The sequence below is a fragment of the Ursus arctos genome, unplaced genomic scaffold (assembly GCF_023065955.2).
Source record: "Ursus arctos isolate Adak ecotype North America unplaced genomic scaffold, UrsArc2.0 scaffold_2, whole genome shotgun sequence".
NCBI classification, from domain to species: domain Eukaryota; kingdom Metazoa; phylum Chordata; class Mammalia; order Carnivora; family Ursidae; genus Ursus; species Ursus arctos.
Window position 1 is genome coordinate 82,966,053 of NW_026622874.1, and position 14,120 is coordinate 82,980,172.

Consider the following 14,120-nt stretch of genomic DNA (forward strand, 5'->3'; position numbering starts at 1 on the left):
CCTAGGGCAACATGGTGAAAGAAGAGGGGATGTGAACCTGAGTTCAAAAAGGCCTTGGTTCGTAGCATGAAAAGAGGCAAGGTGACTCAAGGAGATTCCTTGGAGGCATCAGACAAGGACAGTTCAGTGAGTGGCGAAGGCATTACTGTGAACACCGAGTCTGGGGAAGCTCCGGGAGCCTGGAGATGGTTTTGTCTGTCAACCCAGGAAAAATTTCCAGAAGGGAAGCGGGAAGGGAAGTAGGATAGCTGGGATCATCCCCTTTGTACAGGACTGATTCACAGGATCATGGAGCCAAGGTCGTATGGCCCATCTCCAGGATCAAAATGATCGAGACACATCTCTCTCCAAAGGCTGATGGAAAAGAGGGTTCCACTTTATCCCCTGTTCACCAAGTCTGTGGTTCCAAACTTCTTACAAAAAGGTAGTATTTTTCCATGAGACTTCAACATTTCAGAACCTCATTCAGTTCAACCTAACGTTTATTTATTCATCAAGTTTTCAAGGTATGCACATTTTGCATTTTGACAGTTGTGTCAATCTGCCCACCAGAAATCTTGTAGCAATTTATATTGTCATTTTCTCATGCCTTACATTGAATATCTATCTATGTTTCCACCTGCTTTGAGAGGAATCACATTTCCCAGAGATTTGTCTATTTGATTTATCCTTTCAAAGTTCTGGTCCTTGATTTGATTAATCAATTCTACTGACTTTTTGCTTTGTGATTAATGTAGGCTCTTATCTTTATTAATTTCTTCCTCTCGCTTTTATTTTGCTGTTCATTTTCTAGCTTTTTATTTTGAATTCTTAATCCAATTATTCTCAATCTTCAATGTTTAAGCATATTTATTTTTGTAGTAACAGCTTTGGATTATGGATTTTACTATGAATACTTTAGTCACACCCCCGTATGTATTTTTATCGTGTTCTCATCATCTTAAATGTCTAGCCTGTTTTTTCAGTATCGATTTCCAATTTGACTGAAGGGCTATTTTTTATTTTGTTTAATTTCCAGATGGCTACCATTTATCTTAATTTAGGCACAGTCTTGCTATTAATGTGATCAGGAAATATGGTTTGTAAAATTTTAATTTGGGGATTTGTTGTGAATTTCTTTGCCTGGGTACAAACATTGTATCAGTCAGGATGGGTTAGGTTAAGCTGCAGTAACAACCAAAAATTCTCAGTGGCTTAAATAACATGGGTAAGCTGGGCGTTCTCATCATGCTCATTCAGGGATCTGAGCTGATAGAAGCTCCATTTTGACAAATGGTTCCATGATCACAGGGGCAGAGAAAAGAGGGCCTAGCTCTTTGAGCCACTTTTGTGTCCATTTCATTGGCTGAAGAAAGTTCAGACACCTGAGTTCAACAAAGCATGGATGTCTTATCCTCTCAATGGAGGAGAGCTGAATATTTGTGAATATTCTACCATATGCATTCAACAGGTATTTATAAAGGACTATGGAGATACCTCCTACTATATATCAAAAATTGTTATAGACATTGGGATCCCACCAGATATTGTTGGTTGGTGTCCTGCCTCCTATTCTCATCTCTGACCCTCCTTTTCCTATCCACTTTCCAACCAGAGGTGGCAATGTGACCCAGATGTAAGTAGAAGTTGGTGAAGCTCCTGGGAAAGCTTTTTCTTTTCTTTTTTCTTTTCTTTTCTTTTCTTTTTAAGCTTTTACTTTTCTGATGTTGGTGCTGTCCTGTCTTCTTCCTCCTTCTTCCCGTCTTGACTGCTAATGTTGAGAAACACCAAGAGAATCCCAGAAATATTTGCTTTGACATTGTTGAGCATCTGAACTAATATCCATAGCTGCCTACTTTTGGATTTCTCATATGAAGAAAAAGTAGCCTCATGTTTGTATAAGCCACTGTGGTTGGGTTTCTTATTACTTGCACCTGAAATCATTTCTGAATCATAAAAGAATCCAGCATGTAAACAAGATAGACAATTCTCATCTTCAGTAAATAATAATCCTTTAGAAGTATTCTGTTGTGAATAATAGAAAAGAGACACATTGGTTTCTGCCCCCAGTTCCTGCACAGAACTCCCCAAACCCTTGTGATTCCTTAAGTGATCAGAGCACTAAGAGCTTCTTTTGTTCTAATATTTGATATTTATCCCAGTTCCTGGCAGAGTTCCTAAATGCCCTGGAATTTCCTAGGTGATAGTAGTGTCTTTTGTTCTAACGAGAAAACTCTGGGTGGGCTCCTGGGTGACCCCTGGATGGCAGCTGGTCACCAGAAAGACCAGACTATGATTAGAAGCTTGGAATTCCAGTCCCACCACCTCTCCCCTCCTCATTCTCCACAGAGGGCAGAGGGGTGGAAATGGAGTCAATAACTGATCATGCTGACATGATGAAGCCTCCATAAAAATCCAGTAATATGGGGTCCGCAGAACTTCCATGTTGGTGAACACATCCACATACCAGGAGAGTGCTGTACCCCAACTCCATTGGGACAGATGTCCCTGTGCTTGGGACCCTCCCAGACATTGCTCTATGTATCTCTTCATCTCTTCACATGTTATCCTGGTAAATGTAAATAAGTGTTTCTCTTAATTCTATGAGCTGTTCTAGCAAATACTTGAATTCAAAGAGGGGGGTAAGGGTGGTCATGAGAACCTCTGATTTGTAGCCAAATCAACAGAAGTTGTGGGTAACCTGGGACCTACCACTTCTGAATGGCATCCAAGGTGGGGGGCAGTGTTGTGGGACTGGGCCCTTAACTTATAGGTTCTGTGCTACTCCAGTTAGTGTCAGAATTTAATTGAATTGTAGGTTACACAGCTGGTATCATAGAGATCGCTCTGTGTGGGGAAAAAAACACCACACAAATGGCATCAGAAGTGTTGTGAGTGTGGTAAATGAGATTAAAGGAGAAAGACACAAGAGGAGTGAGTTTTTTCTACTCATCTGTGGACAGCTGAAAAAAAAATGCTAAATATGTATTCTAAATATGTAAAAGAGTTTATATGGTCCCAGATTATCACTGATCTTTAAAAATATGAGATGAAATAAGACTGTCAAAATGTTGATAATTGTACAAAGAATATGTTTTCCCAATAAAACATTTTTCTCAATTATAATAGCCTTAACAACCACACTAACAATTGCTTAGCCAACTCTAATTTTCACTGATATCGGTGATTCACCACTGCTATTTTTATAACAGCTCTATTGAAACTATAATTCACATACCATATAATTCACTAATTTTAAATGTACATGGTTTTTAGTATATTCAGGGTTGTGCAACCATCACCACAATCTATTTTGGAATATTTTCATCCCTCCAACAAGAAACTCTCTACCCCTTAGAAGTACTCCCTATTTCACCCAAATGCCCCCAACCCCTCTTACCCCTCCTCCATCCTACTTCTGCCCACGGCCTTCAGCAACTACTAATCTATTTTCTGCTTCTGTGGATTTGCCTATTCTGGACATTTCATATAAATGGAATGATACATACTTTATATGGTCTTTTAAGATCAGCTTCTTCCACTTAGCATGTTTTCACAGTTCATCCATGTTGTAGCACGTATCAGTACTTCATTTCTTTTTGTTCCTGATTATTCCATTGTATGAGTATACCATATTTTTTCATCCACTCATTGGTAGATAGATATTTCAGTTGTTTCCTTTTTTTATACTATGAATAATGCTGCTATGAATATTCATGTACAAGTTTTTGTTTGAACACCTATTTTTTCTTTTGGAGTATATATTTGCGAGTGGAATTACTGGATTTTTTAACCTTTTGAGGAACTTTCAAGCTGTTTTCCAAAGTGGTTGCACCATTTTACATTCCTGCCAATAGTGTGTGAGCGTTCCAATTTCTCTTATCCTCTCCAGCCTTGTTATCTCTTTTTTTATTTTAGTCATTCTTGTAAGTGGAAAGTGGCGTCTCATTGTGGGTTTGATTGCCCTGATAAGTAATGATGTTGGCATCTTTTCACATGTTTATTGGTCATGTGTATATCTTCTTTGGGGAAATAGAATTTTTGCCCATTCTTAAAGTTATTTATCTTTGCATCTTGAGGTTGTAAGACTTATCTATACTAGCACAAGTTCCTTATCAGAAATATGATTTGCAAAATTTATCTCCCTTTCCAAGGGCTGTCTTTTCACTTTTCAATGATGTCCTTTAAAACATAAACATTTTTCATTTTGATGATGTCAGTTACCTATTTTTTTCCTTCTGTTTGTGTTTTTGGTGCCAAGGCCACAAAGATTTACATTTATGTTTTCTTCTAAGAATGTAATAGTTTTAGTACTTAACATTTAGTTCTTTGATCCATTTTGAGTTAATTTTTGTGCATGGAATGAGGCAGAAATTCAACTTCATTCTTTTGCATGTGAATTCCAGTTATCCCCGCATTTGTTGAAAAAGACTATACTTTCTCCCACTGGGTTGTCTTGATGTCTTTGTTGAAAATTAATTGACTGTAAATATGAGGGTCTATTTCTAGATTTTCAGTTATATTCCATTGATCCATATGTCTGTCCTTATGCCAATACCACACTGTCTTGATTATTGTAGCTTTCTAATAAGTTTTGAAATCAGGAAGTATGAGTCCTCCATCTTCATCCTTCTCTTTCAAAATTTCTTTTTGGCTGTTCTGTGTTCCATAAATTTCCATATAAATTTTAGCATCAGCCTGTTGATTTCTGCAAAGAAGCCAGTTATGGTTTGAATAAAGATTTTGTTGAATCTGTAGATCAATTTGGGAAGTATTGCCAATCTTAACAATACTGTCTTCCAATGTATGAGCCTATTTAAATCTTGTTTCATTTCTTTCAATAATGTTTTGTAGTTGTAGTGTACAAGTTCTGAATCTCTCGTTAAGTGTATTACTATTTCATTTTTTGATGCCATTGGAAATGGAATTGTTTTCTTAATTTCATTTCCAGTTTGTTCATTACTAGTGTATAGAACTACAGTTGATATTTGCGTATTGATCTTGTATGCTGCAATGTCACTGAACTCATTTATTAATTCTAATCACTTTTAGTGGATTTTTTATGATTTCTACATACAAGACCATGTCATCTGCACTTAGAGATAATTTGACTTCTTCCTTCCTATCTGGATGGCTTTTATTCCATTTTCTAGCTAACTGCCCTGGCTACAACCTCCAGTACAATGTTGAATAGAAGTAGTGAGAGCAGACATCCTTCTTGTGCCTGATCTTAGGGAGAAAACATTCATTCAGCCTTTCAGCACTAAGTATGATGATAGCTGTGGAATTTTCATAGATCTCCTTTATCGGGGTGAGGAAGTTCCCTACTATTCCTAGTTTGTTGAGTATTTTTATAATGCAGGGATGTTAGTGTCAAATACCTTTCTGCATCTATTGAAATGATGTGACTTTTGTCCTTTATTCACATTGTACACGAAATTAATTGACTTTGGAATATTAAACCAACCTTGCATTGCTGGGATAAATCCCACTTGGTCCTGGTGTAGAATCCCTTTTATACACTGCTGGATTTGGTTTAGTTTTGTTGAGGATATTTGTATCCATATTCATGATATGGATATATCACATTTCTTGTGATGTTTTTAACTTGTTTGACTATCAGGGTAATACTAGCCTCATAGAATGAATTGCAAAGTGTTCCCTCTTCCTCTGTTTTTGGAAGGGTCTGGTATTAATTCTTTAAATGTTTGGTAGAATTCACCAATGACATCTCGGCCTGGGCTTTTCTTTGTGGGTAGTTTTTTGGTTTCATTTTACTAACTCAATCTCTACTTGTTCAGTGTCTATTCAGATGTTTTATCGCTTCTTGGCTACTTTCGTCTTTCTAGGAACTTGTCCATTCTGTTTAAGCTATCTAATTCCTTGTCTACAGTGTTCACAGTATTATTCCCTTATAATCCTTTTTATTTCTGTAAGGTCAGTAGTAATATTGTCAGAAGGAAAAAATTCACTGTTTCTCCTCTCAAATCTCTACTACTATTCTGAATACTTCACATCTAACACCCAAGTGTGGGAGAGTTTTCCCCACACCAAGCAATTCTCCAGTTCTCTGCAGATGCCAACTAGATGCCCTATAATTTCACAGCTCTGACACTGTCTACCTGGGGTTAGTGCAGACCCTCCAGAGTTAAGGCTGCCCCTACCCCTCCACCTCAGACACCAACTGCAAGTCTGTCTTGTTACCTGTTCTTCTGGCCAACTGACTATAAACCAGAGGTTCCCACAACCCCTTCCTAAAGGCCTGATAATTTGCTAGAATGGCTCACAGAACTCAGGAAACAGTTTACTTACTAGGTTACCAGATTATTACAAAAGGATACAACTCAGGAACAGCTGATGCCAGAGATGGGTAGGCCAAGCTACATGGGAAGGGGTGAGGAGCTTCCATGCCCTCCTAGCACCTCTGTCTTCACCAACCAACAAGCTCTCCAAACCCTACACTTTAAGGATTTTTATGGAGACTTCCTTATGTAGGCAAGAGTGATTAAATCATTGGCCACTGATGATTAAATCATCCTCTAGCCATCTCTCTCCTCTCTGAAAGTTGGGAGATGAGGCTGAAATTTCCAACCCTCTAAGCACAAAGGTGGTTCCCCTGGCAACCAGCACCCACTCCCTCCTTAGGGGCTCTCCCAAAGTCATCTCAATAACAAACTCAGGTGTGGTTGAAGGGGTTTCTTATGAATAACAAAAAACACTCCTTTCACGTTTACCTTTTTTCTCACTCAGGAAATGCCAAAGGTTTTAGGTCTGTGCCAAAACCAGGAGGAAGACCAAATACGTATTTGGTCTATTACATATTACAAATGTCCTCTTTTCCATTCTTGATTTTAGTAATTTGAGTCTTTTTTTTTTCTTGATCAGTCTTGCTAAAGATTTGCCAATTTTGATGACTCATTCAAAATACCAACTTTTGGTTTTACTGATTTTTCTATATTATTTTTCTAGCTCTATTTTACTAACTTCTGTTGTAATCTTTATTATTTCCTTCTGCTTGCTTTAGGTTTAGTTTGCTCTTGTTTTCCCCTAGCTAATTTTAGTATCTTCTTTTTATACTTAGAATTTATAAAAACCCACAAAACATCTCCAAGTGCAGAACTTTTTTTTCCAATTAGTCCTAAGCATAAATCAGGAAGCCCTTTTGACATAAAAATTTAAGTATTCAGGTCAAGCAAATTCTCTTTTCTTTGATTATTTCTTCCCCTCCATCTACTTTATTATGTATTTCTGGAACTCCTTTTACATAAGTATTGAATAATTTGATCTAGTTTCATATCTTGTCTTTTATGATTTTTGTCTTCTTTAACCAAATTCTAGAGGAGTTTCTTGATAAAGCCTTTTAATTTATTCATTTGAATATGCTATCCCATTTTTGAAATCATGCTTTGTATCTCCAAAATTCCTTTTGCTTCTCTGAGGATACCTTTTCATAGGACCTGAGTGTGCTTCTGTCATTGCCTTGCCCCCCTAAATCTCACGGCAGCATGGTGTGTCCCTTGTTCTGAGTCTTCAGGGTACACCACCTTTTTCACTTTGATGAATTCCTTCACGTGTCCAGAGATTTTTCTCAGAAATAGGTGAAGATAGTTCAATGCCAGTAGCTGAGAGTGAGCTTCATTAACGACTCCTCATGTTGATGGATTGTGAGACCAAAAGGAGAAGGAAATTCTACTTTGTTTGATCATTAGATTGTCTAACTGACCTCAGTTGCAGAAAGTTGAGATAAACATACTCCCTTGGTTTATGGCATATTATTATATTCAGTCTGTGAAAAGCCTTTTTTCATAAATAATTGAAAGTTCTTTCTCTTATTTATGCATTTATTTAGTTATTCCCCTCACCCCCTAGATAACTCCCTCCCCAAGGGGCTACCTGGCAGGTACTGGTCACACACAACAGGGTCCCCCCTCTACCCCTACAGGTCGTGAATGCAGGCTCCGAGCCATCACGGTAGAACCCCCACTCCCTAGAGCTCATGATTTGTCCCTTGGATTGTTTTGTACTCACTGGTCCTTTTCCCTGTCCTTTCACTGATTCCACAGATGCTATGGGATTTAGGGAGGTTGGAGGTGGGGGAATCCTTCCATCACTTTTTTGGCAATATCTTCTCAAGGCCACGGGTTTTAGCGGGTCCCCCCTACCCCCACACTGAGCTCTCCACGGAAGACTTCCGAGATTTCAGGTGTGGAGGGATACTACTTTTATTTGTAGGAGTAGCTTAGAGCTTTCCCTTTGGTTTAAGCCAGGACGCTTCAGTAAGATACTGGAAGAGAGAGGCAGACGCACAGCTTTAAATTGTTATCTGGTCTGTAAAAATCCTTTTCTCCAGCTTATTTCTTTGCTGACTCATCAGAGGGACAAATCTAAATCATAAAAACCGAAATGACACCAGAGTTCTCCTCATTTCCAGGGAAAAAAGCCACTGACAGCTAATATTGCTCTCATTTTTCTGATAGGCCTGAGCAAAGTAGAAAAATGCAAATGTTTCTCTGCAAATAATGTGGGTCAATGAAGTTATTCTGTTAATACTTTCTTTCCATTTGACTGTAAGCCACATGAAGGCAAAGAGCGTGTTGGTTTAGCTCAACACTCTATCCCCAGTGTCTGGCATACTGTGGCTGACACACAGTAGGCATTCAATAAATACATGCTGAATGAATGAGCCAATCTTCAGCAAAAGGCTAGGTCACCAAATGGAATCTACAGAGAAAAGGAAGGGCTCCATCTGGACCATGTTTTAATCTGAGAAAGAGGCACAGAGTCTGACTGCAGATCATTGCTTCCTAATGACAGGGCGACAAGGGGGTCAAGGAATAATGTCCCCCTGCTCTGGCAGGATTTGGACAACAAACCAAGAACCTGAACCAGCTGAGAGCAAACCCGAAGGTGAAACAGGAGCCAAAGGGGGGTGTAAAAATCACAGTTGTGATAAATGCTATAAGTTGAGGGTGCACGGAACTAAAGAGGCATTTGGTGGTGGTACGAGAGGGGATGGAATTGATCACAGAGTCAGGGAAGACTTCTCTGGTACTTGAGAAGAGAGTAACGCAGATCACCTAGGTGGCAAAGGGAGGGGGAGTCCTCCTACTCCCCCTCCTCTTTCCACTTTTCCCTGTCTTCTTCCTAGAATTTTGGAGTGGGCCAACGTTGGTGCCAAAAGTATCATGTATTAGTTAGAGACAGGCTATCTTGTTGAAACAAAGACTTAACAATGCGGTAACTTCAGTAAAATAACAGGCTCTCCTTTCCTCTGGCACCATAGTCCAGAGCTGTGGGGCTGCCCTGCCCTCCCTGACATGTGGCTTCAGTTCTGCTTGCAGGGGCCACCACACCCCAGCCAGCAGGAAGAGGAGAGAGAGGAAGTGGAGGGCAACCTGCTTCCTTTACAAAGATGTGACCCAGCAGTTGCATGCACCCTTTCCCCTTACACCCTCCTAGCCAGAGTTTAGTCAGAGGACCACCCCTGCCCGCAGGAAGGCTAGGAAATACAGCTGCTGGCAGGGTGGCAAAGAATGGAAAATGGAGGATAATTGCCACTTTGTACTGCAGGGGATGAGATCACTGTCCCTGGGAAATAAACTCACTTCTCTACACCTCTAAATACTTGCCTAAATGTTGGCAGAAGCTCCTATTTCAAGGGCTAGAGCAGGAAACCCGGCCAGCCCCAAACCATAGCGGATGATCTACCCGAGTTTCTCCAAATTCCGGACATTTTAGAGCCACCTTTGCAATTTTTCCCATATCTCTCATCCACGTCCTGTACAAAATCATGTCGCAGCCCTTATACCAGAGGTGCACATGCCTTCCTGACCTTGTTATCATCCATCCTGCACAACTCCCGCAGATTCTCTGGACTCACTCATCACCACCTGTAGAATTAACATGGAGGGAGCCATAAAGACACAATGCTACCCAGGCTTCACCTTAGACCAATCAGAATCTCTAGGTGAGGGTTCTAGATGTTAGGAATTTTTTTTAAAAACTCTCCAGGGGATTCTAATGTGCAATGAGGGAAGAGATGCAGCGCCTGAAGATTACTACTAAATTTCCATAGAGGGCAGGAAAGCTGCGTTCCTTTCTCCTTCGTAAGAAGAGAGTGCTTTGCTCGGCCCTGCCTTGGGTCAGAGTGGTTCATCTCAGAAACCTACCGTCACATTGTACTCATGCTTGGTGGGGAATTGAGGCAAGAGGGACTTCTTTTTTTCAGTGGGTCAACCAGACAGAAGAGCATGTTTATTTTCCCAAGGCCATTCAGCAAGTCATCAAGCTCTTAACTCTTGCTACACAGCTCCAACCACATGACCTTTTTGATGTGGCTCAAGGCTAGGTCACTGAGTTCCATGGCCTTCCTCAGCCACTCACCTTGGATGAAGGTCTCGGAAATAATGATCACCAACCCAATTGACATCAAGCACCAGACATTTGTCTAAATACATCTGTGACACTGAGGCACAAAAATGTTAAAAAAAAATTTTTCCCCAAGGCCACAAAAAGTTAGGAAGCAGTAAAGCTGGGACTTGAACCTAGGCAGTCTGGCTCTAGGATCCATGATTTCAGAACCACTCCATTGGACCATCCCTGCTGCAGGAAGGAGGTGGCTCTTCCCACCACAAGGACCACAGGTTAGAAAGAAGCCAGCATGAGATTCTGACTGAGCAAACATTTGTGGAGCTTTGAAACTGTACAGGAAAAAGCCCTAGTCTCATGGAGGTTCTGAGGCGTCAGACACTCGAACCTCCCCTCTCTGTCCTCTTACACACCTGGTCCTCAGGTAATCCCATCCTGGAACCTCTCTAGCACATCTCTGCCCTGGCCTGCTCTCCAAGAACCTTCTGGAGGGGCTCCCTTCCTTCTGCTCCTGAGCCCAGGATGGCTTAGCAAAGACTGGGACACTGGTCACCCAGCTCTGACCACAGCCACTTCTATTCCGGGACAGCACACGCCAGACACAGGGCCTAAGCTTCTACACAGAAACAGGCTTTCTGTGCTGAGCTTGTAGGCAGGCTCTGGCTGCTGAAGCCCCATTCGCCCGACCCACAGGCTTGGGAGAAGGCGTTCAGGGAACACGAGAATGGCTGTTAAGTAGAAAGTGCCATGCACATCGCCCCTTTGTTATCCCCTTTCTGCACTGTCACTCTGACAAGCTCTGCCTGACACAGGGGCATTAATTTTTCATGCCACCCTGCTGCAGACACACAGATTTGTTTGGAGCGATGATAAATGAAATGCAAATGTGGCTGGGAGCCCAGCGCTGAGATGCTGAGACTACAGGTCACATCATGCTCCCACCTCGTCCTCCTGTCCCCACGACACCTCCAGCCGCTGCTTTACATCTGCCACATCCCGTGGCTCCGTGGAGCAAAAGGTGACTGCTGAGCAGAGGGAATACAATATTCTCGGCGGGTAGCAGCAAAGTTGATTAAGAAAAATTCACTCCCTCAATACGGTTTCTGATCTCATGTTTATCTTCATTTGAACCATCCTGGGTAGATGTGTTTTAATTGCAAGCCACATCCATTCCTTTTCCAGAAGCAGGCAGGGCATAAATTATAAAATAAATAAATGATTAAGAAACATCTAATTATTGTTATTAGTTTCTTACTTGAAGGTACTTCCAAGCTGCTGCTTATTAAAGTCATTCATCAAGGAGCCACTGTGCCCTTTCTGGAGGCGCTGCTCCCAGGACTGGTGCAGGACTCACTGTCTCATGCAGCACGTGGTGCTTAATAAACACGGAGAATATTGATAACCGTGAATTCCTCCCTCAGCCTAAACTCCAGCATGATGGATTGATGCTTCCTAAACATGGCGAATATTCCTCCGGCCATTCATCAGCCCCACCACAAATACAGGTGTCAGCCCGAGCAGACGTCAGCCTCTAACTGCCTCCTCCAGAGCACACATACAGAGAAAAGCCCGCATTTCCCACACAGGGACCTCATCAGTTTTGCATGTGCTGCAGTCCCTTGACTTATTAAATATTTATAACAATGTCATTATTTACCAAACAAGCTACCAGGCTGCCCAAGGCCCCCAGAGCCAGAAGCCTGAGTGTATGGAGCAGGACCTCCTCTCAGTCCCCTTTGCCTCTAGAGAGCCTTTTGAGTAGAGGCAATTGGGTCTAGCAGACAGGTTTCTCTGTCTTCCTTCGAAAATGCATCTGTGAGGTCTCTCCAGGTTTTGGAGAGGGAACAACAGGGCCAGAGGTGCATCATCCTCAGGGAGACCAAAGCACAGTGAAGCTTAAGGGTGTCGCAGAGCTGGAACCCTCCCACCAGGGACCCGCGTTTGCCGTTCTACCAACCTTGCCAAGACGTCCTCACTGTTCCCCTGATCCACTAAGTCATTCTCTTTGGTTCCACAATCGACAGCTCTAATGCTTCCAAGTAATGGCCCGTTATGTCTCTAGGCAAGAGACAAAGAACCTCATTGACTCCACAAAGATTTATCGAGATTTACAAAGATTTAGTTGCAAGGCACTGCCTCATGTGCTGGGCTGTCTCGCCACACTCACTCCCCCAGTCTTCTTCTCTGCCAGAGCCCACCCTTTAACCCTCCAAAACACTGGTGGGAAATGTCAGATACTTCCTAATTTTCTTGCAACTTGGTCATAAGCAGGTAACCAAGATCCTGGTCAATAAGAGGGAAGGACTTGGGGCGCCTGGGTGGCACAGCGGTTAAGCGTCTGCCTTCGGCTCAGGGCGTGATCCCGGTGTTCTGGGATGGAGCCCCACATCAGGCTCCTCTGCTATGAGCCTGCTTCTTCCTCTCCCACTCCCCCTGCTTGCGTTCCCTCTCTCGCTGGCTGTCTCTATCTCTGTCGAATAAATTTTAAAAAAAAAATCTTAAAAAAAAAAATAAGAGGGAAGGACTTTTAGAGGAGGCTGGGGATGGTCTCTGGGAAATATTCTCTTACTGGTCTGGGCAGAAACAGGTCCCATGTACAACTGGATGTTGTCAAGTTTACACAACTATGATAGCCACTGAAGGCCAACTGTGGGGACAGAGACTACCATGCTGAGAACGGCAGACAGAAGAACAACCACGGTCCTTATGACACTGATGAGGCACTGATCCAACCCCTGCTCCTGCTCTGCTTCTGGACTTATGAAATCAGGTTATTAAAATGTCCTTCTTTTGCTGTTAGACTACAGTAATAAAAACTGTCACAGGCAAGATCCACTGATAGATCCTAAAATTTGAGGAACTGGCCAAAGTCTGAAGAGATATTTGCCTGGTCTAATAGTATCTCTCCCAAGACATTTAGACATTTATTAAATACAAAGGGAAAAATAGTAATTTTACAGTAGAGAAACCCAAAAACATCACCTTAACCAAGTGACCAAGATTCTGATATCACCAGTAATAGGACATATCAATATCATGCACTCCCTATGCACTGAGACGGGCATATTGCTTTTGTGATGTTCTTGCCAAAAGATGCAAAACCTCAATCTAATTGGGACAATGCACAAGACAAACCCAAGGGACATTCTACTTAATTGGCCAGTGCTCTTCAAAATTGTCAAAGTCAAAAAAGACCAAGCTCTGTGACAGACTGGAGAAACTAAGGAGACATGACAATTAAATGCATTGCAGGGCCTGAGACTGGACAGATGCGGAAAACCTCGTGAAATCCGGATAAAGTCTGTAGTTTAGTTAATGATATTGTACCAATGCTAGTTTCTGGTTTTGAACATTGTACTATGGTCACACAATACGCTGACGTTTGGGGAAGCTAGGTGAAGAGTATATGGGAATTCTCTGAACTATTTTTGCAACTTTTCTCTGAGTCTAAAATTATTACATTTTAGTTGGCTCAAAAAATTGAGCCAAGGAGGTTCTCCTAAATTCTGTTACCAAAAAGCAGAAATTTCCTCATTTCCTGAATTTGCTATAATAAAAATTACTCAGAGATAACAAAGAAAAGGACTTTATAAAATCTAGATTCTCCTTCTAGTAACTGCATGCCTAAACACAGTTCTATATGTTTATTTAATTCCCTTATTTACTATCATGTAAGGATTTGGGAGTAATAATGTGAAAAAACACAAGCCTTGTAGTATCAGGCCTAATTTACACCCAAGATCTATCACTCATTATCTGTGTGATCTTGGGTA

At 41.5% G+C, this 14,120-nt stretch overlaps 1 protein-coding gene across 7 annotated transcripts in view; it reads right to left on the reverse strand.

Moving 5' to 3' along the window:
* USP31 (ubiquitin specific peptidase 31) overlaps positions 1-14,120 on the reverse strand; it is a 198,584-nt gene that overhangs the window by 113,825 nt on the left and 70,639 nt on the right. The window contains exon 16 of one of the 7 annotated variants that reach the window (XM_057315738.1): positions 4,317-12,405. The exons of the other annotated variants lie outside the window; for them this stretch is intronic. Coding sequence (XP_057171721.1) covers positions 12,398-12,405 — 8 coding nt within the window. The 3' untranslated portion in view covers positions 4,317-12,397. Of the gene's footprint in view, positions 1-4,316; positions 12,406-14,120 lie in introns of those variants that run through there. 7 annotated transcript variants of the gene reach the window in all.